Source organism: Phaseolus vulgaris, chromosome 11 (genome assembly GCF_051622355.1).
Source record: "Phaseolus vulgaris cultivar YP4 chromosome 11, ASM5162235v1, whole genome shotgun sequence".
Taxonomy (NCBI): domain Eukaryota; kingdom Viridiplantae; phylum Streptophyta; class Magnoliopsida; order Fabales; family Fabaceae; genus Phaseolus; species Phaseolus vulgaris.
In genome coordinates, this window is record NC_143508.1 from 46,943,045 (window position 1) to 46,968,831 (window position 25,787).

The window sequence follows — 25,787 nt, forward strand, 5'->3', positions numbered from 1 at the left end:
ATTATCTTCTATTTTTGTTTTTCCAATTAGTTGCATTTTTCAATTTTGTTTTAATTCAAAAAAAACCTAAAAGTTAATATCAAAGATTGAATGTCCTCTAATAATCAACTTAGATTGTGTTCAATATTACAAAATTATAAAAAAAAACTTAAGTTACTTTATTTCAAAACAACATAAAAAAAATAATGTAATAATTAAAATTTAACATGCATGAAAATGAGCAATGGTTTCAATTCTAATTGCATGTTGAATTATTGAAATGTATAATATCAAGTTGGAAAAGGGTGTTTGGATCATAAAAGGGTAATTTAAGTGTAGTGTTAAATTATTGAAATGTATAATATCAAGTTGGAAAAGGGTGTTTGGATCATAAAAGGGTAATTTAATGAAACTTTTTTACTTGAATAAATAAGAGTTATGGAACTTACTATTTCGTTTGATACCATTCTCCGTGAAAGAATTGACTCATTCATAATAATGATTTTATTCTGAAGACATAAGTACAATTTGAAGATGGATAGCGATGGTGTGAATAAAGATGAAGATTGACTTTGCAATTATTCTTTATATATATAATTTTTTGCAGAACAAATACATTTTAATAGCTAACTAACTAAAGATGTGTTGGGAAATGCATTGAAGACCAATTACTTATCTTTATTATCAAAAATGGTATATTATGTCATTTTAAAAATTAATTTAGATATCAATAATTTTTTAATTTATAAAATAATATCTAATTCGATTAATATAATAATTAATTTTATTTTATTTTTAAATTAATTTTCATTTAATAATTTTTTATATATTGATAATTAAATTGTTAAGTAAGCTTAATAGTAACTAATAAACTATATGTAATTGTTTGAGATAAAAAAAAAAAAAAACACTTTCACTTGTTTTTCACTACTAAATGTAAAATCATAGCTTACAATAATACTACATATTTTTTGTTTTCTCTTATATTATTATGCAGAAAAGGCATTGCTTTAGATCATGTAAAAAATCATTATCTTAGACATATCAAGGAGTACAATTTTTCTAACTACCTTGCTTATATGATAAAAAAAAAGCCATTCTCAAAGTCTTACCTAAATTATGATAGTTTTAAAATGAGTCTCAAATATAAAGAGAATGAGTTTCTAGATATAGACATATTTTGAAAGTTGAATTTAAAAGAAGAAGGTGTTCACATTACTTGGCCATATAGTCAATGAGTAGTGTCATTGTTTTATACATAATTCAAGGAAACATCTTCATAAGACTGAGAAATTCATTGTCTTAATATTTGTTTACATCGTATCATACGACTGAGAAAAGTATTACACTGTTTTGAAATTAGATAAACTAATGAAATAATTCATACAACTAATTGTTGTTTTGTCGAGGACGTATACGACATGCAGAATGGAAGATGGAAGTTGTTATTTCGTAATGTAAACTCACTTAATTTCCATTTAAAAAAGGACCCAAAAGGACAAAAAGCTGAGACTAAGAAGAAAAAGTCATGGCTTTATACAGCACACCACCACCATCACTGCATTCTATCCTCTCTATAAATATCACTTCATTTTGAGTTCTCCACAACAATCACACTCAAACAACAACAACTTCAGATCTTTCTTCTGAAATGGCTTCTCAAGAGGGTGTCATCGCGTTTCTTCCATTCCTTCTTTCTCTAATCTTGCTGCTTCATCATTTCCCCACTTCTGTCATAAGGTAACATTTCTACTCATATGTTTTTACTTCTTATTTTAAAATAAGAACGGTTCAATGATTTTGTTAGATGGGGTTAAGAGATCTTAGAACATGAAAAGATACATTTTATTGTTATTAAGGTTTCACTCCCAAGAAACATGCTGCATAATTATGCAGCTTTTTTATGCTTTATAGTATGCTGTAAAATTATGCAGGTAGCATTGTTTATCAAATGTTTTTTCTGGTTTTGAATGCAGTTTGTAGTGTTTTGTTTAGTTGGAAGCTAAATGTAACAAAGTGTAAGTTCTTGTATAAGGGTTAGGGTTAGGGTTAGGGTTAGGGTTAGGGTTAGGGTTAGGGTTGTAACATTTCTAAAATGTTTTTTTTTTATTTTGTTGATAAAAAAAAATTGTTATCCCAGCATCATCACAAAAAAAATATTGGCAACTTGTGTATTTTGTATTTTTAAATTCTTTGTTAATATGTTACAATTTTTTAATACAGTGCTGAAAGTGATAATCTGGCACTACCATTACTTTCTCCACCAACTCATGCTGATGACCAAGTGCCAAGCAACATCAATGGAGGAACAGAGCTGTATGTTGCAAATAACTCAAATATAAATTTTATTAGTTTATTATATATCTCAACTGATTTATTTGTCTTTTTGTTCAATATATTTAATCATTTTACTATTTTTATAATTAATACTTTTAAATTCAAATATATTTTTATTCTTAATGTTGCTGCATCATCATTTTCCCACTTCTGTCATAAGGTAACATTGCTACTCATATGTTTTATGCTTTATAGTATGCTGTAAAATTATGCAGGTAGCATTGTTCATCAAATGTTTTTCTGGTTTTGAATGCACTTTGTAGTGTTTTTTTAGTTGAAAGTTGATGTATAAGTGTAGCTTTTTTATAAGAGTTGAAACACTTCATTATTTTTAATTTATTTATTTTCTGCTGATAAAATAATATTGGTAACTTGTGTATTTTCTATTTTAAAATTCTTTGTTAATATGTTACAAAATATTTTACAGTGCTCAAAGTGATAATCTCACACTCCCATTACTTTCTTCACCAGACACTCAAACTGATAACGTATTACAAAATTCCGATATAAATATCCAAAGGTAAGTTGTTACCTTTAACTTTAAATATTTATTATATTTATTTTATTAAGCATATAGCACAATAATTCATATATTTATTGTTTTTTTATTTCAGTATAAAGTAATATCCAATATATAGAATTTTATTGAATGAACAGTTTTTTAAATGTATTTAAGAAAAACAAATGATAGAAAGGGCAGGAAGAGGATGAATGAGAGAAACAAATAATAATAATAAAGGATAGTTAATAGGACTTAATTAAATTGATTTTTATATTCTTTATCTTTACCATCAACTTAAACTCAAAATAATTAATGTTTATAACTTTTAATAGGATTCAAAGTGATTCTCACACTTCTCCATCTCCACCACCAAGTGAAATCCAGAAGAATGTATCAAGCAATTCTAATCTCAGAGTGCAAAAGTGAGTTGTTAATAACTTAAATATCAATTATATATTAATTTTGTATAAAACAAGTTATTAACTCTTTGTTAGGACTCAATCTCCACCACCTCCATCAAAACCACCAACTCAAACTGGGAGAATTGGACCAAGCAATTCTAATTTAAAACAACAAAGGTGTGTTACTTATAACTCAAATATCAATTATATAGTTATATATATATTTATATATATATATATATATATATATATATATATATATATATATATCGTCCCGTACACCTATATAGTCTCATCGCTCCGGAATCGAGGTTAAGACAGTTTATATACTTCTTCCTTCCTTAACCTATTGAGGTGCATTTTTAGGATAAAACCGTAACGGAACACTGACGTCCAAAACAGTGATGATTGACACTAAAGATTTCGTAATTAATTAAATATTAATTTAAAAATTATTTATTAATAATATAAACTAGTTTAAATACTAATATTTTTTTATTTTATAAAATAATATTTAATTTAGTTAATATAATAATAAATTTTTATTTTTTATTTTTATTATTATTATGATTATTGTTTTGACTATTGTTAACATAGTAATAATATTATCTGTAATAATAATAAAATAAAAACAAAAATATAAATATGATAATAATAATAAAATAATTATAATAATAACAATAAATATAATAATAATAATAATAAGCATCACAAATAATAATTATAATAAATAATAATAATAGATGATTACAAAAGATTTTTTTTTAATGGTTATGGTACTTCATATATAGGAAATTTGACACATTGTTAACATTATAATAATAGTCATTGATTAGTTATTAAAAATATTTAATTTTAATTATTAAATTTAACTGTAATAGCGACAAAATTTCTCATTAATTATAGACCCAATTTTATTCAAGCATTTTACTGTATTAAATAAATCATTTAAATTTAATAATTAATTTCCCTTCAATAACTTCATATAATTATTGTTGTTTTATTTTAGTATTAGCTTCAAAAGTATATGTTACTAATAACTCAAATATCATATATATATATATATATATATATATATATATATATATAATAAACTCAATACTAACTTTTTTTTATAGGACTGAAAGTGAGTTTCATACTTCTCCATCTCCACCACCAAGTGAAATCCAGAAGAATGTTCCAAGCAATTCTAATATCAAAGTGCAAAAGTATGTTTTTAATAACTCAAATATCAATTATATATTAATTTTGTATAAAACAAATTATATTGCTTTGTTATTAGGATTCAATCTCCTCCACCTCCATCAAAACCACCAACTCAAACTACTGCCAAAATTTCCTCAAGCAATTCTAATATAAATGTGCAAAGGTATGTTACTAATAACTCAAATATTAATTATATATATAAAAAAAAAATACTAACTCTTTTTTAATAGGATTAATAGTGATCCTCACAGTCCTCCATCTTCATCACCAACTCAAACTCAAAAGAATGTGCCAAGCAGTTCTGATATTGAAGCACAGAAGTACGTTACTTATAACTCAAATATAAATTACATTATTTTTTAAAATAATTTCTTATCAAATTAATTAGTAGAATTCAGTAGCTTTATAATTAATGAGTAATGAGTTTGTTTTTAATTAATTCATTTCTAGAATTCTGTGTATAATTTTTTAACACCTTGATTATATATATATATATATATATATATATAGAGAGAGAGAGAGAGAGAGAGAGAGAGAGAGAGAGAGAGAGAGAGAGAGAGACTAATGTATTGATAGTAGTAATTTTATTATTGTCCACCCTAATTAAATAAATATTCTTTCTAAAGTTTAGTTTTGACAATACCAATTTTATTTGAATTGAATTGTTTTTAATTTATTATTTTTGTAAAATTTAATAAAAAATTCACACATCAATGTATATTCTATTCTAATAATTTTAAAAGTAAAATGAAAAAAAAATGTTTCCCGTACCATAAGAACACAACTAAACTCAATAGTTTTATGAACCGTTAATTTGTTTAAAATTTGTTTTATTTTATTACTTTTTTTGTGAGCCGTTAATTTGTTTATTTTATTACTTTTTTTATGAACCGTTAATTTGTTTAAAGTTTGTGGTTTTTATTCTATTTATTTATTTATTTTATTTCGCCGTCTCTCTCTATTTGTACATGCACACTTATTGTGGGTAATATATTTTGTAAGAGAATAACTTTTGTGTGAGAAGTAAATTTAGTTTATATATAGTATAAGAAATTAAGAGAGAATAAAAATACTAACGAGTTTTTAATGGATTTTTCAGGATGATCACAGGCCATGATGATGAAATTATTCACACGGAGCTTTAATTTGAGAGAAATACAATGTTACAATATTGTATAACAATATAGCATTGCTTATGATTGAATTCTACAAATAAAAATAGTTTTTTTATTCTAAATGTTCAATAACATCATTCTTATTTAAATGTAACAATGTTTATTCTTTTATCGAAAAATAATTAAATCAATTAAAATGAGCATTTCAAGGATGTTTCAATCTTTATACAAAACAGTTCTAACAATTCTATATACTAGACTTACAAAAATACCATATGGGTAATCCAACTCAATTAACTAAACACTCTAGAGCTAAAAATTAGATAACTTATAGCACTATAAGAGATTTTTTTCCACATTACAATGAATCCTATTGTGTTTCCCTTGAAGTGGTTACTTATTTTTTAATGTTGCCTATTTAATAGGCTTTCCTCTCTTTTGTAAAAGTAAAGCAATATATACGAAATGTAAGATTCAGAGTTATATCCCCTTACATGTCTCTTCTCTTGTTTTGTTTTCTTGCATCTTAACACGTATTGTGTTTGCATCTACACGTATTAGTTTTTGTGCAGAGTTGTTGCCTTTCACACACATTGTTCATCTTTAAATCTTCCATGCCTCTACCATGGAGATATTCCAATATGGTATCAGAGAGGACTGAGACCCGCTCTACTTTCGCTGTCCTTTTGTTTTTTTCCCCTATTTCTCTCTTCCTTCTATCTTGTTGTTTCTTGTCTTTTGAGTTTTTGTTTTCATGGAGAGCTCATCAAATGCCAACAGTGTTAACAATCCTCAAAATCCTTCTAGCCCCCATTATCTTCATCCTGGAGAAAAACTAGGCATGATCTTGATAAATATACAACTCAATGGTGTAAATTATCAAACGTGGAGCAAGACTACGAAACGAACCTTATTGTCTAAGAAAATAAATTGAAGTTCATTAACAGATCTTTGGATACACTACAACAAGGAACATCTCTCTATGAAGCAAGGAGAAAAAAGTGTTTTTGGATTTTTTACAGACCTGAATATCCTATGGGAGGAACTTGAGTCATTAAAATCAACTCCAAAATGCATCTGTAAGGTAAAATGTAACTATTCTTTGATGAAAAATGTTACCAAATATAAAGACTTAGAATATGTTATCTATTTTTTGAAAGGTTTTAATGATCTTTACGACATGGTTAAGACTCCAATTTTACTCATGGATCCCTTACCAAGCATCAACGTGTGTTCTCCCTTGTTGAACAACAAGAAAGGCAATTAACAGGCAGTGTAGTCTTTGACAATAAAGTTCTGATAAATTTTGCAAACCAAAATAATTGGAAACAAGATAGAGTCATTGGAACCGGGTGGAAATCACAAGGGAGAGGAAGAAGCCGAAATCAGAATTATGGTAAGCAATGTAGTTATTGTCATAAACTAAATCACATTTCTGATGAATGTTTTTTCGAAACATGGATTCCCTCCATGTTATAAACACAAGAATGATCGAGTCATCAACAATATTGTTTCACAAAGTTACGCTGCTACTGAAAAGACTGAAGATATTGATCAAGAAGGTCATAAGCATTCCCTTAGTCAAGAGAGAGCATAGTTTTCACAAGTATAGGTTCAACAAATCTTGAAGATTTTTCAAGAATCAAATAATGAATCTACTCATAAGGTGAACAACTTCACTAGTGAGTTATCTTATGAAAAAATTGAGAAATGTAAACATGTAAAAAATTACGTTACTCACAATAAATTTTCTTTTAAATTTTTTTATAAGATAAAACCTATAATTGTTAAGTTACCAAACAATTCTCATGTTATAGCTGAACATGCAAGAACCGTACAAATATAGTTTGGCTCGCTGGTAAGGCATAAAAAAAGTATTAATCCATCTTAATTTCAATACATAAATGATTTCTTTTGTCGATTTTATTCGATACTAAATTAATGAATTATTTTGACCTACCAAAAAAATAAAAAATAAAAAATGTGAAAAGAAGTAGTTATAGAATTTAAGTCCCACTAATAAAATAATTTTAATTTTTAGATAGATTTTTCAGAAAACCTACACATTCTAATAATAAAAAAATTAAATAGGTCTAAATTTTAAAGAAAAATAATTAAAAATAAAATTTAAAAATAAAATAAAATAAAAAACTTAAATGGAAAATAAAATACAAGATTTAGTATTTTATTTATTATAGAAAAGTAAAACAAGTAATATAAATTAAAAAAAAACTCTAGCGTTCCGCATAGGGAACGACTAGCTAGAAAAACCCTCACACCAAAAGCGTGTAAAAATTGCTTACCTACTATTGATGCAGTTTTTCTTCCAACTGTCACTTTATTTTATTTTAATTTTTTTATCTTTATATTTCTTTTTTTATTATTTTAAAAATATATGAAAATAGATTTTATTTCAAATTTTTTATCTTTATATTTCTTTTTTATTATTTTAAAAATATATAAAAATAGATATTTATCACTTTCTCAGTAGTTTTAATTTTATATCTCAAAAAAGAGATAACACTATTTTTAAATTCAAAATTTTTTAAATGCAAAACTAAACATTGTAAAGTGAGATTTGCCGGGAAGCATTACACAATTGCATATTTTTCTCCATTTCATCTTTACTTTTATCCCATCAAAATATCTTTTTTGTTTTCTATTTTCATATTTAAAATATTAGAAGTCGTAGTTTCCTTTCAGAACCACGAAACCAACCCGTAAGTGTTGTTTTTCAATTATAAAGTAGAAGATGGAAATACAATGTTTGAATTTACTTTTCTTTTTTATTTATTTATGGATGTCTTTAGCATTGTATGATGACAATATTGTTATTATTGTTCTTACACAAATAACGTCATAAAATACACGAAGACAACAATTTAATCAAACTTATAACAAAACTATTAAAGAAAAAATATTAGTAGGATTTTGTTCATTGAATAAAAAATTGAAAGGAAAAACAATGTACTAGATAAAAGTGCGCCGGAGAAAGTGAAAGGGGTTAGTCTATGAGAAAGAGAGGGTTTAGGAAGAAAGGGGAAGATGCATTAGTCTATGAGCGAAAGAAACGAGAAAATATATCGGGAGATGGAAGAACAAACAAACGAAACACTTACGTTTTGGGATTTGATTGGGAGGGTTAAAAATAAAGGGATGACAGCGATAATGGAGAATATGAAAGGGAAGTGATTGACAATGATAGTAAAAAATAAGAAAGATTTGACTAAGTCTCTCTGCAAAGTCTAAGACAAAGAAAAGATAAGCATATTTAATTATATGTATATAATATTTTTTATAATTAATGAATTGAATAATTGAGGATAAATTTTTAGTTTATTACTTAATGATGTCACATGTACTAATAAAAATAAAAATACGGATACATACTGTGTTACCACTACTAAATAATAACAATAGTCATATGTCAATTTTTAATAGAAAATTAATTGTTTTTATTTATCATTTTTAAATTTAAAACAATATTTTTCTTTAATTACACTCTTGATTTAAGTAATGCAAAGATAAAAATTTAATATTGATAATAACAAAGAAAAAATATATAAATATGAAATTTATGTTTTAAAACAAAAATATATTATTATATAATTACAAATTTAAATAATTAAATTTTATTAAATTTCATATTATTTTTATTTATTTTTTAAAAAAATTATATGATTTTTTATTTGAAAAAATATTTAATTTAAATAAGTTGATCTAATGAGTATTAATTAAATTTAATATTTATTTAATTTTAAGAATTTAAATTTTATTTCTTAATTTGAAATAATATTATATTAAATTTATTTTTTACACTTTTTATTGTATGTTATGACGTTTTTACATAGTGTATTTTTTTTATTTTAATTTGTACTGTTAAAAGATATTTAATTTAAAGTGCATAAAAATTTAAATAGTTTTAACCAAATAACTGCTAAAAATACTACAATAACCAGTGATGTTTACAAGATTGAAAATATCTAATAATAATAAATATATAAAATAAAATTGAAGATGATAAGAAAATAAATTGAAAAATAGGGGATCGCGGTGAAATTAAATAAGATAAAAGTCACTTAGAATAACCTATGTAAATTTAGGGAATTAGGGTTTGCGTGGGTGATCGGAGGCTGGATTGGGGTTGAGCTTCGTGTCTCCTCCTTCTCCTCGCTTCGGTCTGCAATTAGCGAGGTGCTGACGGCTTCTTCTCGTTTCGCGGATTGGTGCAGTTGCGTCGCTTTCTCTTCTGTGGAGCGGTGCAGTTTCGTTCTGATTGTTCCTGTTTGGCTTTGGTGTGAAATTGCGTGGCTTTCTTTTGTGCAGCGGTGCTGTCATGGTGAGTTTATTTGCGTTGCTTTCTTTTGTGAAGCGGTGTTGTTCTGTTCGGTGTAGTCCTTGTGAGTTTAATGTGTGGCTTTCTTTTGTGAAGCGGTGGTGTTCGGTGCAGTCCTTGTTAGTGTAGGGCGTTTTATCCTTGCATTCTGTTTGTGCGCTAGTTTTGATTGGTTGCTTGTTAACAGTTGAGAATTGGATTGGTTGCTTGTTAATAGTTGAGAATGATGGAGGGTTTTACGGATTTTCTTATTTCATGGAGTTGTTTCATGGACTTAGTATGTAATAAGAGAGTGTATGTTATGTTTGGTTAAAGGAAGGAAGACATTTGCTTACGTTTTTATAAATATATGTGACATTTCTTTGTTTCAATTGATGAGGAAGATTAGCTGGTCTTGAGGATTGCAAGACTCATCTACATGGTCGGATTATTCACTAGTGTAGAAAGGTTAAAATATGACAGTTATTTTCAATTTATAACGGTGGTTATATAATCGCATTTGATGTACACGTAGTCTTAAATTCAATACATAAAAAGACGGCTATTTAGTCGCATTTGTAAATGCGATTTATAATTGTGGCTATGGTAAATAGCCGCATTCTTACATGCTTCTGAATGATTTTAAGAGGAGTAATGCATTTACGAAGACAGTTATTTATCATAGTCTCATTTTTAAATCGCATTTACGAAAATAGCCGCATTTATAAATTTGCGTTGAATTTAAGAATGTGACTATGGTAAATAGTCGTTGTTGTATATGGTTGTTTTTTTTAGCACAATCTTTTTAATGTTTATTTCCATCTAAATTGATCTGTTCAATTATAACTCAGCTAGACAAATACATAAATTCAAAGAATTAATTTTTATATATTGATAAAAATGTATTACAAACACTAATATATCTCTATCTATCTATTTAATTCCTACACTATTCATCAGCTAACCTAGAGTTATAAAAAATTAGAAAATATGTTGACCAAGAATGTCTCACATATGTTATGGCTTTCGAAGACATTGGTTGCTCATCCGTGAAGAACTGCGTTACACAATACGGTTGACATAAATTAGTTTTAGGATACATATATGTTAAAGAATTACAAAAATAATTTACCATCATGTTACCTCATGCCAATCACTTTTAAGGCCTAATCTTACAATAGTAACCATCCATTACATAATGTAATAGTCACACTCATAGCGTTCTAATTGTTTATTACACTATAATTCAATACAAAGTAAAAGTTAATATTGAAAAATGAAAAGGGAAAAAAAAATATTACAAACCTTTAGTTTTATCCCGTTCAAATTTTGAAATTTTGAATTTGATCAACCTTTTAAAATGTTATATGAACGCCATGAACTGAATAATACAAAAAATCGCGTTAGTAGATGCTTAATTAGTAACATACGGAGTTAAGTTTAGAGTGTACTTACCTATCAATGATATTCTTCAGACTTGTGGATGACTTCTTGTGTAGGGAACAAAACCATACATCAGTCTTTTCAACCATTGATAAGACAAGTAACTGTCAATGACCCCCCTATATCATCCATGAAAAGAGTTAGTAAATATTTAAAACATGAAATACAAATAATTGACGACTTATAATTAAACTTACTCATTAGTATAAGAGCATAAATAATTTTTTGCCCTCTTTTTCCAAGGTGTTAGTGATGTATGATTGAGTATCATTTGCCTTTGTTCCAGTGGGATTAGTATATTCGGGATCTAAGAATCCATACACATTTTCCTTCCTCTCATGGATAAAGACTTCATTAAAAAAAACCTACAAATTATTAGTTAAAGCATAATCAATAATAATTTAACAAAAAATAAATTGAAATATAGGTAAAGATACTTACATCATAAAAAAATGAATTATATTTATAGTGAGCTTCTGATTCTCAGCTACAAATTCTAACAAATCTGACATGTATATGTATAGTGGCATGTCAGTGTTTATTTCAAAAAAACGTATCATCCCACAAAACTTCAAAGGGATCTTGACTAATTTGTCCAGCAACTAGAAGTTCAGATTGCTATGGTTGCTGAGTTTTATGGAGTTATACATGCTATGGAGGAAGCTCAAAAGATGGGACTTACTAATGTTTGACTTGAATGTGATTCTGCCTCGGTTTGTGTTGTGTTTACTGCTAGAACTAATGTTCTATGGACACTTCATAATCGCTGGAATACTTGTCTTAATTACTCTGGGAAAATTAGGTTTAGGGTTACTCATATTTTCGTGAAGGGAATACGTGTGTTGATAAATTGGTTAATTTAGGTTATCCATAGAGAATAATTTCATTGGTATAATAGGCTTCCATCTAGTCTGTTCTTAGAATTCTTTATGAATAGGTATAGTCTATCTATGTATCGTTTTTGTTAACATGTGAGTTTTAGTCTAGTCCCCCCATATTTTTTTGTATTTTCTTTCTTTTTCTTTTTTTAATAATACTTTTTTATGTGAGGGCAAATGATTCTTGTAACTTGAGGTGTTAGCTTAGCTGAGATGTCAAGTTACATAATGATGCCTAACATGAAAGCTTTTATATAAAAAAAAATATGTTTACCACCGTAAAAATATCTTTAGAGACAACGGTTTTAAAACAATCTTAAATGGCAGTTTAAAAATCGTAGTCCATGTAGACATTATAAGAATTTTTTTAAAATAAAAACCGGTTTTAGAGAGAAAAAATAATTAGTCACTATATTAACTAAATTAGATATTATTTTAGAAACTAAAAAAAAAATTATTGCTATCTGAAGTAGATTCTAAATTTATAAACTAATTTCTAATTGATATCTAATTAGCTACCAAGGTTTTAACTACCAACTACTTCAGTTTCTAAAATTGGTAACTAAAACTTTGGTAGTTAATTAGATATCGATTAGTTAATTGGATTCTAAAATTGGTAGCTAAAACCAATTTTAAATTTGTTCTTGTAAAAATGTTTTAGACAACGATTTTTAAAGATCTTAGACAACGATTTTAGAGTCATAGTTAGTGCACATGTTGTTTATAGTTTTGAATTATAGAAGACAGTCACACAACTGTAGTTTATTAGACAATTATAGGAAAATATTATGTACAGAACCGTCTATAGCGTAGGTGACCCTAAAATGTTTTCTTCAGTTTTGTTCTTATATTTCTTTTTGTTATGGTTGATATCCCAACAATTGGTATCATAACTCGGGACAAGTTAAAAAAGTTAAGAAAATAAAGAAATGACCACCAAGTTTGATATTGTTAAATTTTCGAGAGAGAACGACTTTGGGATGTGAAAACTCAATATGGGGGACAAAGCTTGTCGTAAAGGAACAAATGTCATTAATAATGATATTTTTTAATATTTAAAAATTTAAATAATTTTTAAAATTTAGTGTTAATTGAAACACTTTATTTAAAATTAAAATTAAAATTAAATTTAAATTTAAATTGTCTTATCCAAACTAAATATTTAAAAAATAAAACAATTCAAATTCAACCTATTTGAGTGTCATAAAAATCCTTAAGTTTTCTATCCAAAGATAAGGTTAAAATAATAATAATAATAATAATAATAATAAATTATTTTTTCCAAAATGAAAAGCTTTACTTTTTTCTGTTTGATTAATACATTTCCCCTTAGGAGAAATAGGATTGAGCCAAAAATGATTGCCAATCATTGATACCATTTGTTTGGACATGGTTTTGGCACTATAAATAGGTTGGTTCAGTTTGTCTTAACTCAAACAAGAAAACCATAAGAAAAAGCAATGGCCTTTCAAAGACTAGCTTCCATCATACTTCTCTTATCCCTTTTCACCATCTCTTACTCACACCGTGACAATGCCGGAATTGCTGTGTACTGGGGCCAAGACGCGCGAGAAGGTGATTTGGTAACCGCATGTAACACTGGAAAGTACAAGATTGTACTCCTTGCTTTCCTCAACAAGTTCGGTGCAGGGAGAACCCCAGAATGGAACTTCGCCGGTCACTGCGACAATGGTGCCTGGAAAAAGTGCACCGAACTAGAGCCCGAAATAAAACAGTGCCAGGTATATAATCTCATCTAATTTGCAGTTTTATAAGATTTTTAGGTTAATATTCAACCCTAAATATTTTTCTAATTGTTTTGTGTAATGGTTACAGGCGAAAGGCATCAGAGTTCTCCTTTCAATCGGAGGAGCCCCTGACTATTCAAGCTACTCGCTGAGCTCGCCGGAGGACGCAAAGGAGGTGGCCAACTACCTCTACAGAAACTTCCTCAATGGCCAATATGGTCCACTGGGAAGCGTCACGTTGGACGGAATCGACTTCGACATCGAAGTGACGGAGGATTACTGGGACGACCTTGCCAGGGAACTCGACTTCTTCCGACGAACGACGGGGCGTTACTTTTACTTGTCCGCCGCCCCTCAGTGCCCAATCCCAATCTACTATCTCGGCAAAGCCATCGCCACCAAACTCTTCGACTACATCTTCGTTCAGTTCTACAACAACCCTAGTTGCTCCTACGTCAGTGGCACCAACGCCCTCTTGAACTCCTGGGACAAGTGGGTCGACTTGGTCCCCTCCAACAACTCGCTCTTCGTGGGCCTGCCAGCGGCGCCCAGCGCCGGCAACGGTTACATTCCGGCGGAGGTGATGAACGGCCGGGTGCTTCCGCACCCGAAGAAAGCCTCGAATTACGAGGGAGTGATGCTGTGGGATAGATACCGCGATGTTCAGAATGGTTACAGTGATAAGATATATTCCAATGTGATTAAGTTGAAGTTGCCGGCGTCTGTGGAGGCAGTTTCCGACGCAATTTACCAGTCCGTGTATAAGGCGTTGCGCCGCGTCTTGGTTTAAGAGGTAGTTGAAAAGTACTACCTAGGCATGTACAATAAATAACATGTCAGCTGCGTTTGCCTTTGCCAAAATAAAAATCTGTTTTCCCAATCCACATTAATGTTATTTTACTCAACAATTTAATTAAATAGTTCGAGTTAATACTTTATTTACATTTAGCCTCATTTGTAAATTCTTTTTTATTTTAAAGTTTAAGTTTTGAAGTGTGTCAAACTTTCGAATAGTTTATTTCTCTGCTTTGCCTTTGGTTTGCATTGTTCCTGTGCTGATCTTTCATTCATCTCTTCTTTTGCATCTTCATTTTATTGTGCTAATGTAAATTTCGTTCATCTCTTCTTCTTCAAATATAAAATATCTGCACTTGTTTAGTATTTCTGCTCTAGTTAATATATAAAATTGTTAAGGGAAGTAAGAGAAAATGTGAAATGTTAAAAAATAATATATTTTGAAAATTATATACTCAAATGCATCATTTTACAAATTTTTTAACTTTCTACACCTTTTCACATAAATCCACATTTTAATAAAAAAATTATTTTTCTTTCTAATTTTACCATTTATAGTTTAAGGAATTCAGTGTTGGATGTGAAAAAAAATTTGGTGCTCGGTGGCGAATTTTTCATTTAAAGGCAAATTCTTTCAGGACTTCCGGACCTTCTCCTTGCATTTTCTTTTCTTTATATGGTATTTTTTTTTTACTTTTTTTTCATTTTTTTAAGTCAAAAAATTTAGAAAAGATTATGAAAAAAAAAACTAAAAAAATATATCTTCACACTAAAAGCGTCAATACTTTTATATGTTCAAATAATGAAACTATTTTCTTAAAAATTAATTAAACAAGACTAAAAATGACGTGGATTGAAAGAAGGTATGAAATGTGATAACGTAGGTGTTCTAACCAACTTAAAGTCGGTCGGAATCTAGATGAGTTCTTTGTAATCTCCCTTCAAAGACCTTCTGAAAACGAAAGGGGCCCCTCCTGCGATAACATACTGACGCTCAAGTCAATAAAAGCATAAATATAATGAGTATAATATGAAATAGGAGTTGAGAATACTCATTATGTTGTTTATTAGATGTTTAGATGATGTGTTTATTTCTGTAGAGCATAATGTATAGTAGGAGATTATTTAAAAAATTAGATTATACTTTACTATTTGAGGCCATTTTAAACAAGATAAAACCGATTAGAGAATTTGTCTCATTCAAATACCATACTTTTCTTTTCTTTTTGTCTTTTTTTTCAAAAATGATCATGTTAGAATTCTATCTTCTCAAAGCTATATTCTAACCTCTACTTGGTTGCAGTGTCACCGAAAAATCAACCGATTCATATTTTTATTTTTCTGTTTTTGCTTTGAAAAATAAAGGAAAGAAGAAAAAGGTTGAAAATAAAAGATAAAAATCAATGAATCTAAATGATGTATTTTGAGGATTTTTTTTAAAATAAAAGTGTTTTAATTTAAAAATTGAATAAAAATAAAATTGAATTAGGCAATTATATTTAGAAAGTGTGTAGGATATAATTATTAAACAAGAAAAAATTTAGATAAATAAATACGTATAAATAGATATATTTTAAAAAAATTTAAATTACAAAAATTTGTAAATAAGAAAAATTTTATGGAAAAAAAAGAAAGTAACGGAAAGTGTGTGATATAATTAAAGAAAAAATTTAGATAAATAAATACGTATAAATAAATATGTTTTTTTTTAACCCCATTAAAATCTAAAGGTTTATCACATAACCTTGAGGAATTATGTTAGGTTTGTCAAAACTCCAGGAAATAAATTCAATTAATTAATTTAATATATATTTTAGTAAATTTTATTTTTTCCTGCAGACTCGTAATTTCTCTAGAAAAAACTCCTGATTTCTCAATTTTCCTCTAAACGCATAATTTATCGTTTATCTCTCACCTCGCCGCATCGCACTGTATAGCACCGCATCGCACCACCGCACTGTCAAACATTTTCATAACTTTGAAAGCTTTTTCCACCATTGGTCCACCACCGAACCGATTTCTTTACAAACCGTGTTTCTTTTCTTCAATACAATAAAATCATGAAATAAAAATCAATTTTTAGATATCAAAATAATTAGTTGCAATAGTAACTAAAGTAGAAATCATTTTAGAAACTAACAAAAAAATATTTCTAAATTAGTTTATATTATTATTAAATAGTTTCTAAATTGGTATTTAATTAACAACCAATATTTTAACTATCAATTAATTAATTTCTAAATTTGGTAGTAAAAACATTGGTTGCTAATTAGATACTAATTTAAAAATTATTTAATAATAATAGAAATTAATTTAGAAACTAATTTTTTTTTAGTTTCTAAAATGATCTTTAATTTAGTTACTATTGCAACTAATTATTTTGGTGTCTAAAAATTAGTTTGTATTTCATGATTTTCTTGTACTGGTTAAAAGTTCAAAGTGTGTTTCGATTACTTCGACTTATTTATTTCATATACTCTTGCTGAATTTTGTCGTCTTCAGTGGTGATTTTTTTTTTCTTAATTTTCTCAATCTATAATCAAATTTGGATTCTCTTAATTAAACGAGATAGAACGATTGGAGTGAGAGAGGTTGGTGATCTTTGTACAATAAAAACCATTTATTGTGAAATTTTACATTCTGATAGTGAATGTAAAACAAGATACGAGTTGAATGAATAAAAAATTAAAGTTAAAGCATATGCTTGTATATGCAAGAACACATTCATCTCTGTATATGCTCTACATTCTGAAAGGTTGTATTATTTATTTCTTTTTATGGATGCATTTTAGTTCCGTAAGGCATTGTTTTGCCAGATCTTCACATGAAAGAACTGCTAGGATTTGGTCCATGGACAGGATGCAACCTTTAAGAATAATGGCAGGGCACTTGTCTGATGTTGATGTAATTTATTGCATTCAATATTCTTTCTTGCTTCTGTCTTTTTAGAGATTTTGTTCTTTTTTGGGATCTATATATGTCGATTGCTTGGGATTTATATACCAGTGATTTAATTAAACTAATTTTTTCTTTCTGTAAATTTTAAAACTATTTTATTTTGCAATGCTCCCATTTATCTTGAGAATTTAAATGTAATTGTGGAAAGTATTTTTGATTAAAAAAATTAATAAATTTAATCCACATTAATTTTGGAAATTTGAAATTTAAATTGGAAAGTAATATTTTGGAAGTAATTTAGAAATCGCTAGAAGTAATTGGATTTGAAAATTGTCAGAAATACCAGGGTTTGAAAGTCGCTGGAAATATCAGGAGTTTGAAAATCGTCGCCGAAAATATCAAGAGTTTGAAAATTGTCATGACTCGATCTCTCTAACTGAGCTGATCGAGATTCCGCGGACAGTCAGATCGACCGACACATTTAATCCATTAACACTCAACTCAAGGTAAGTGAAGCTAAACTACCATTAAGAATTAGGTAATACAATTGTAAGTGTGATCCATTCCATTAATCAAGCCCAATAAGGTAAACCCATTAAAATAATATAAATAACGCACATTCCAAAAAGAAAGGTACGTCATTATTACTGTACACCCTGAGTGATGAATACCCTCTTTACTGACTTGAGCATCAGAGTGTCTTCTGCAGGTACCTCCCCCATTTGGCATTCACTCGAGACTGAGAGATCGAGACGAGAAGGATCACAGTGAAGCACCAAGAATCTTCCCGAAGGAGGGAAGAAGACGAAGTCTTCAATAGTTCTCTAGGTCTCATCTCTCTAGCATGAAAAATTGGCGCCCACCATGGGGCTGAGAGAAACTAGCTGAAAAAAGAAAGTAGATGGTCTCAACCCGAAGCATGGAAAAGATGAGTGAAGCGACCAAACAATGTTGTTGTTGTCTCTACAGAGAGAGATGGTCGAGATGAAGAGGAAAACCGAAGAAGCTGCCCAGAAGAACGAGCAAGAAATGCAAGCTCTCCGAAGGAAGAATGAAGAGATGAAGAAGAAGCTGATGGAGGGAGGACCTTCTGCTGGACCGACCAATGTTGTCGGTAGGTCCTACACCTCCCCTCCCAACCCGAAACCGGTGGAAGAGACGAGGGACAAGGTTCCCCCCCACAAGATGGATGGCGAATCTTGTCTCGACAGGTCGGCCAGGACGACTGTCACGGTGGACTCGGCCAGGACGACTGTGACAGTGGACTCGGCTCGTTAACACCCTTTCACCAACACTATCATTGAAGTTCCATTGCCGGACAAGTGGAAAGGCTTCCACAAAGACTGATACGATGGGTCTACCGATCCAGATGAGCATATGGACGCTTACACTACCCATATGAGCCTCTACACCTCAGACGATGCAGTGTTGTGCCGAGTGTTTCCCACATCGCTAAAGGGAGCAACCCTTAGCTAGTTTACCAAGCTCCCGCCCAATTCCATTGATAGCTTTGCCACACTAATGGTGAAGTTCGAGACCCAGTTTGCCACCAGCAGACTGCATCACCTGACCTCCATCCCCCTAGTAGGCATCCGCCAGGAGAAGGGAGAGTCACTGAGAACCTTTGTTGATAGATTCAGCAAAGTGGCAATGAGCATTCGGAATCTTAGCCTGGACGTTGCCATGCATCATATGCTGACAGCCCTGCGCCCAGGGCCTTTTGCTGATAATTTGTGCATGCAGCCAGCCACCTGCCTGGACGAACTGAGGAAGAGAGTTGCTAAGTTCACGCAGTTGGAGGAACTAAGGGAGTTCCGCAACCAAGCCCGTGCCGAGGCCAGTGGAGAAAAGAGCATGGATAAGAAGGACTGCCAAGGTTGATCAGATCAACGAGGCGACAGGGACAAAGATAATTGAGACCGAGGGAGCCGATTCTCAAGGTATACACCCCTGATGGCCGAGAGGGGAGAGAATCATGGACGAGGCACTCAATGCCGAGTTAATCCCTCCTCCTAGGAAGGTGGCCAACCCTAACAACGCCGACTGAAGGAAGCAATGTCGGTATCATCAGAACAGCAGGCACTCCACTGAGGAATGCCAGGCTTTGAAGGACAAGATTGAAGAACTCATTCAGGTCGGGCACCTATGCTGGTTCGTTAGGAGCGACCGAGACGTAGGGTGCTCACCTCGTAGAGATTGGCCCTCTAAGAGAAGAAGATCACCTCCCCGAACCCGAGATGACCGAGACCGCAGGGATGACCGCCAGTCTCGGAGAGACGATCCTCCCCGCATGGATGATCCACCCCGAGTGGCCGAAAGAAGAGGTTATCAACACCATAGCCGGAGGCTTTGCCGGCGGAGGGAGTACACACAGTGCCTGAAAGAAGCATCTTCGGGCAATACGGTGTCATTTCGAGCAAGGATGCCACCCATCACCTTTACAGACGACGAATTTAAAGGTGTGGACTATCGGCATGACGATCCCATGGTGATATCGGTCTATATAAACCAATTTACCATCAGAAAGACCCTTGTGGATCAGGAAAGCTCGATAAACATTCTCTACTGGAAGACGTTCAAGGACATGAAAATACCCGAGGCCGAGATGGTGCCTTACAATGACAACGTGGTCGGTTTCTCAGGTGAGAGGGTGGGAACAAAGGGCTATATTAAGCTCTACACCACCTTCGGTCAGGAGAAGAACTACAAGATGATTAGGATCCAGTATCTGGTGATTGACGCCAATACATCCTACAACATTCTCCTCGGATGACCGTCCATCAACCGGCTGATGGCGATCGTATCGACACCTCACTTGACAATGAAATTCCCATCACCAACAGAAGATATTGTCACAGTCCACGTCAACCAGAAGGAAGCAAGAGAATGCTATGCAGCAAGCCTCAGAGTGGAGCCCTTAAGGAACGATCCCTCTCCCAAGATAAAATCCTCTCGAGAGGACTGCTCATCCCGGGAAGCCCGACCGATGTCGGTAAAGCCAACCGTGGTGTTGGTAGACCTAGACCCATGGGCGATCGAAGATAGGCTAGAGGCTAGAGAAGAGCTGAGGCGAGTACCTCTCCTGGATGAAGAACATAGTACCGCTGTTGGAACGGCCATGGCAGCAGCCGAGGCCGAGATAATGCATGCCACGCTTAAGAAGAACGTATATATGTTTGCGTGGACACCATTCGATATGTCGAGTGTAAGCCTGTACATCGTTACTCACAGGCTATCAGTGTTTAAGGAAGCACGATCGATAGCCCATAAGAAGAGGGATTACGGCGATGAAAAGCGCTTAGCAACGAAAGCAAAATTCGAGAAGCTTCTATCGGCCAGATTTAAACGCGAAGCCCGGTATACAACTTGGCTGGCCAACGTCGTCATGTTCACCAACACGAACGGTAACTGGAGGATGTGTGTCGACTACAGAAACCTCAACAGCGCCTGCCCGAAAGACTTTTATCCCTTACCGAACATCGACCGCCTGGTAGATGAGGCGACCGACCATAAAATCCTAAGCTTCTTGGACGCTTATTCTGGCTATAACCAGATAAGTATGCAACCCAAGGACAAAGAGAAGACGACCTTCATGATGGCCGATGCCAAATACTACTATGAGATCATGTTGTTCTGCCTCAAGAACGTAGGGGCGACTTACCAGCACCTCATGGACAAAAATTTTCAAAGGTTGATCAGTCGGTGTGTGGAGGTGTACGTAGACAACATCATTGTGAAGTCCGACTCTTTCGACCAGAACGTGAAAGACCTCGAGGAGGTATTCAAAGCCCTCAGGGAGGCTAATATGAAGCTCAACCCCAAGAAGTGCACGTTCGAGGTTGAGGGATGGAAGTTCCTAGGGTTTATGCTGACCCATAGGAGGATAGAGCCCAACCCTGAAAAATGTCGGGCTATCGTCAACATGAGGAGTCCGAAGAACATCAAGGAGGTGCAACAGTTCATGGGACGCCTTACAGCCCTCTCCGAGTTCGTACCTCGGCTGGCCGAGCGAACAAAACCGATGATGCAGCTACTTCGCAAAGTAGCCAAGTTAAGCTGGGACGACAGATGCGAGAAAATATTCAAGAAACTGAAGGATTTTCTAACATCTCCATCGATCATACAAAAGCCGACCAACCCATCCTGGTATATTTGGCAGTCTCAGATGAGGCAATTAGTGTTGCGTTGGTACAGGAAGTTGAAGGCGAGGAACGACCGATATACTTCGTCAGCCAAACGCTTCACACGGTCGAGACGAGGTATGAAATGATCGAGAAGGTGGTGCTCGCCCTCGTCCTCACGGCAAGACGAATGCGCCCCTACTTCCAAAACCATTCAATCATTGTAAGGACCGACTACCCCATCTTTAAAATTTTGTCTAAACTCGACCTTGCAGGGCGGATGATATGATGGTCGGTTGAGCTGTCCGAATTCGACATTCGGTATCAACCAAGGAAGGCTATCAAGTCCCAGTGCCTGACCGACTTCTCAGCCGAGCTCTCACCGCTACCCACCTTATCGACCGGGTGGACACTCTACGTGGATGGCTCATCCAACAAGACAACCTCTAGAGCAGGAGTTGTCCTAGAAGGACCGGGCGACCTCCTCCTGGATCAAGCACTCCAGTTTGGATTTAAGGCGACCAACAACCAGGCCGAGTACGAGGTCTTGCTCACTGGGCTAAACCTAGCCTAAGACATGGGAGCACGCGAAGTCGTGTGCAAAAGCGACTCCCAGGTTATGGTCGGACAGATCAAGGGAGAGTTCGAGGTAAAGGAATCCCTGCTACAACGCTACTACCATGCTACTCGAAACAACATCGCCCGGTTCCACAAGGCACCTTTGGAGCACATACCGAGGCAAGAAAACAAAAGGGTTGATGCCTTGTCTAGGTTGTCGATCACAAAGAAGAAAAGCCACCACTGATCAATTATACAGATATGGCTAAGACACCCCAGCGTGTTAGAAACTGAATGTCTTGCAATAACCGAGACCGAAACTGACAACTGGATGACCCCAATCATCCAGTACTTCGAGGAAGGTACATGTAAGCTAGAAGAAGCAAAAACAATGAAGCAATAGTGTGCATGATACACTATGATAAACGAAGATTTATACCGAAGAGGCTACTCGACCCCCCTGCTGAAGTGCATCACCAACGCGCAGGGTGAGTATGTCCTGACCAAGATTCACCAAGGAGTCTGCGGAAACCATTCGGGGGCACGGACGATGGCCTCTAAAGTTCTGAGAGCAGGCTATTAATGGCCGACCGTCCAGGGAGATTGTACTGAGTACGTGAAAAAATGCATCAAATACCAGGAGTTAGGCCCCCTCCATCATACTAAATCAGAAATCCTGCACAGTCTCATCTCCTCATGATCGTTCACCATCTGGGGGATGGACATCATCGACCCCTTTGCGCCAGGAAAAGGACAGACCAAGTTCCTCCTAGTTGGAGTCGATTATTTTACAAAGTGGATCGAGGTCGAGCCATTCGCGTAAATCTCGACCAAAAACGTTCAGAATTTCGTATGGCGAAGCATTGTGTGTTGGTTCAGCGTGCCGCACACGATCATAACGGACAATTGTCGGCAATTCATTGATCGAGGACTACAGTCCTTCTATGACGACCGCGACATCAAGTCAATCACCGCCTCGGTTGAGCACCCACAAACCAACGGGCAAGCCGACCACAAACAAGGCGTTTTTCTCAAAGTATTAGCACTTCTCTCCTCCAAAGCCTTGGTTCGGCCTGGATGAAGCCTTAACTGACATACCCTACCGATACCTCTCAATTTGGTTTGGTTTGGAGGTAGCCTTAACCGGCATACCTTGCCAACACCCCTCACTCGGTTCGATTTGGATGGAGCCCTAATCGGCATACCCTGTCGATACCACTCAATGTGGTTTGGTCTGGACGTAGCCTTAACCGGCATACCGGCATCTAACCGGCATAAACTCTTTTAATTGTTGTTATGTTTTTATATTTAGCAATTATTGTACTTGATAATTCACTGTTCCTTGTGGGATCGATATCCGTCCTTAGGGACAATTATTACTTTTGACAAACGCGGTGCACTTGCCGTAAAAATTCATCACATTTCATCCGGTTGTTTTACACTTAGAGATTTTTGAAAAGGATTTGAAACTGTTTGACTTTGGTTGACTTTGTTGTCAAACCAATTCAATCGGTTGTTTCAAAAAATCAACAGATTGAATTTTGAATTTTCTTAACAGAATTCTTTTAAGTTAGTTCAATCTATTTTAATTGATTTGGATTTTAAATTAAATGTTTTTAACAACTGATTGGAGTATATAATAATTTGTTTTACGCTCCCAATTATTATTGATACACAAGATTGCTTTTAAATAAAAAAAATTTCCAAACTTGCTTAAGACTTTGGATTCTTTCTAAGAGTGGAATAGAATAAAAATTAATTTTATAGAAAAAAATAATTAGTTGTTATATTGACTAAATTAGATACTAGATAGAGACTAAAAAACTATCATTTCTTACTAACTAGGAGAACATCTTTCCAACACATCCTCGGGTGGCTCGATAGTCCCAACACAAACCCTCGCTATGATAGATTTTAAATGACTCTGATACCATATTACAAAGTGGACTTTAAGCCTAACCCAACCCCATAAAACTGGCTCATAAGATTGAGGTTTGCACCCACTTATATACAATGAAATGTCCTCATCTCTAGTCGATGTGGGATCTCCAACACACCCCCTCACGCCGAGAGTGACAACTCGTGCGTGGGATAACATATTATGGGTGGTCTGATAACGACCCGATAGCGGGGGGCCTGATAAGCCCAATAAACACTCGCTAGGATAGGCTCGAAATGACTCTGATAATATATAGTCCCATGCACGAGTTGACAGTCTCGACGTGAGGGGGTGTATTGGAGATCCCACATTGACTAGAGATGCGGACATTTCATTGTATATAAGTGGGTGCAAACCTCAACCTTATGAGTCGGTTTTATGGGGTTGAGTTAGGCTTAAAGTCCACTTTATAATACTTCTATACCATTACCATACCATATCTGTGACATTATATTACCTTTATTTGTATTTATAGTCTTTTTAATTTGAATATCAAATACTTATAAAAAAAAAGGTAGAACACGAATGGTGTTTTCTATGGGAAACACTATATAGACATTAACTACATAACTCTTAATCATCCGATCGATTGATTAAAAAGAATGGTTGAGTGGAGTGGGGCGAAAGAGGAGAAGGAAACTCGGAGAAGGCAGGCGGAGCATCATCATCAACAGTCGACAAAGTCATTTACAACCTTCTTCTTTTCAAGCTTTCCAGAAAATCATGGTGAATATGAAATGTTCAGACTGTTTCAGAAATGGGCCAGAGTCAAAGAAGTGTTCATTTCTAAATGTTTGAATAGATGTGGTAGAAGGTTTGGCTTTGTAAGGTTTTTTGAGGTGGGAAATGTGCTAAGCCAAGAGAGGGAGCTAGACAACTGCTTCATCGGAAACATGAAACTTCATGTTAATGTACCAAGGTACAGGAGGGAAAGGTTTGAGAATAAGGGTAGTGTTCCTTTCTTGGAGGAGAAGAGTAGAAGTGGTGGGTTTCCCTTTCAAAATTCTCAGAGGAAGAACAAGGAGGTGTGGATGGTAAAAAGAGGGAAAGAAGTTATCAGGAGTGGAGTAGGAAAGGATGCTAATGGAAATGATTTAGGTAAGCAAACCTATGCTGATGTAGTAAGAAGCCCACTTCGTGTTCATTGGAAAGGGTCTTCTTTTATGACTAAGGCGAACATCTTGCCGTGGATGAAGAACAACATGGTTGGTTGTATGAAGGCAGAGTGGGAACACGAGGCATTGCAGGAAGAATGTATCAAGGGAGGGATGATAATGATCATAATTCGTTTTTTGGGAGACAATCTTGTCTTATTGACCTCTAAGTTTGTCGAGAAATTAGAGGACATTGTGAAATCTAGTAAAGAATGGTTCGACTATTTTTTTGAAGATCTTAAGCCTTGGTCAGAATCTCTTGTGGTCAGTTACAAACGGGTGTGGGTTAGATGCTATGGGTTGCCTATTCACTTATGGAGCAAGGAGTGTTTTTCGAAGGTGGTAGAGGATGTAGCAACGCTGGTGGAGGTGGATGAAGCCTCTTTATCATAGAATCG

General features: G+C 33.3%; 3 protein-coding genes and 1 long non-coding RNA gene across 4 annotated transcripts; all 4 read left to right on the forward strand.

The window, feature by feature from the left end:
- The first annotated feature begins 1,630 nt into the window (after positions 1–1,630).
- Positions 1,631–5,635, forward strand: LOC150023311 (uncharacterized). Its single transcript, XM_090297801.1, has 9 exons — positions 1,631–1,719; positions 2,203–2,295; positions 2,744–2,836; positions 3,151–3,240; positions 3,313–3,396; positions 4,338–4,427; positions 4,502–4,588; positions 4,656–4,745; positions 5,525–5,635. Exons 1-9 carry the CDS (start codon positions 1,631–1,633, stop codon positions 5,568–5,570), a joined length of 762 nt encoding a protein of 253 aa, XP_090153927.1. The 3' UTR covers positions 5,571–5,635.
- A 3,996-nt stretch (positions 5,636–9,631) lies between these two features.
- On the forward strand, positions 9,632–10,255 carry LOC137823125 (uncharacterized). Its single transcript, XR_011083058.2, has 2 exons — positions 9,632–9,879; positions 9,973–10,255. It is a non-coding gene; the product is annotated as an uncharacterized LOC137823125 (long non-coding RNA).
- Positions 10,256–13,607: 3,352 nt separating this feature from the next.
- LOC137823104 (acidic endochitinase) lies at positions 13,608–14,806 on the forward strand. Its single transcript, XM_068628230.2, has 2 exons — positions 13,608–13,918; positions 14,013–14,806. The coding sequence occupies exons 1-2, from the start codon at positions 13,637–13,639 to the stop codon at positions 14,712–14,714; spliced, it is 984 nt and encodes a 327-aa protein (XP_068484331.2). The 5' UTR covers positions 13,608–13,636; the 3' UTR covers positions 14,715–14,806.
- Positions 14,807–24,837: 10,031 nt separating this feature from the next.
- LOC150023312 (uncharacterized) lies at positions 24,838–25,782 on the forward strand. Its single transcript, XM_090297802.1, has one exon. The coding sequence runs from the start codon at positions 24,838–24,840 to the stop codon at positions 25,780–25,782; it is 945 nt and encodes a 314-aa protein (XP_090153928.1).
- The last annotated feature ends 5 nt before the right edge of the window (positions 25,783–25,787 follow it).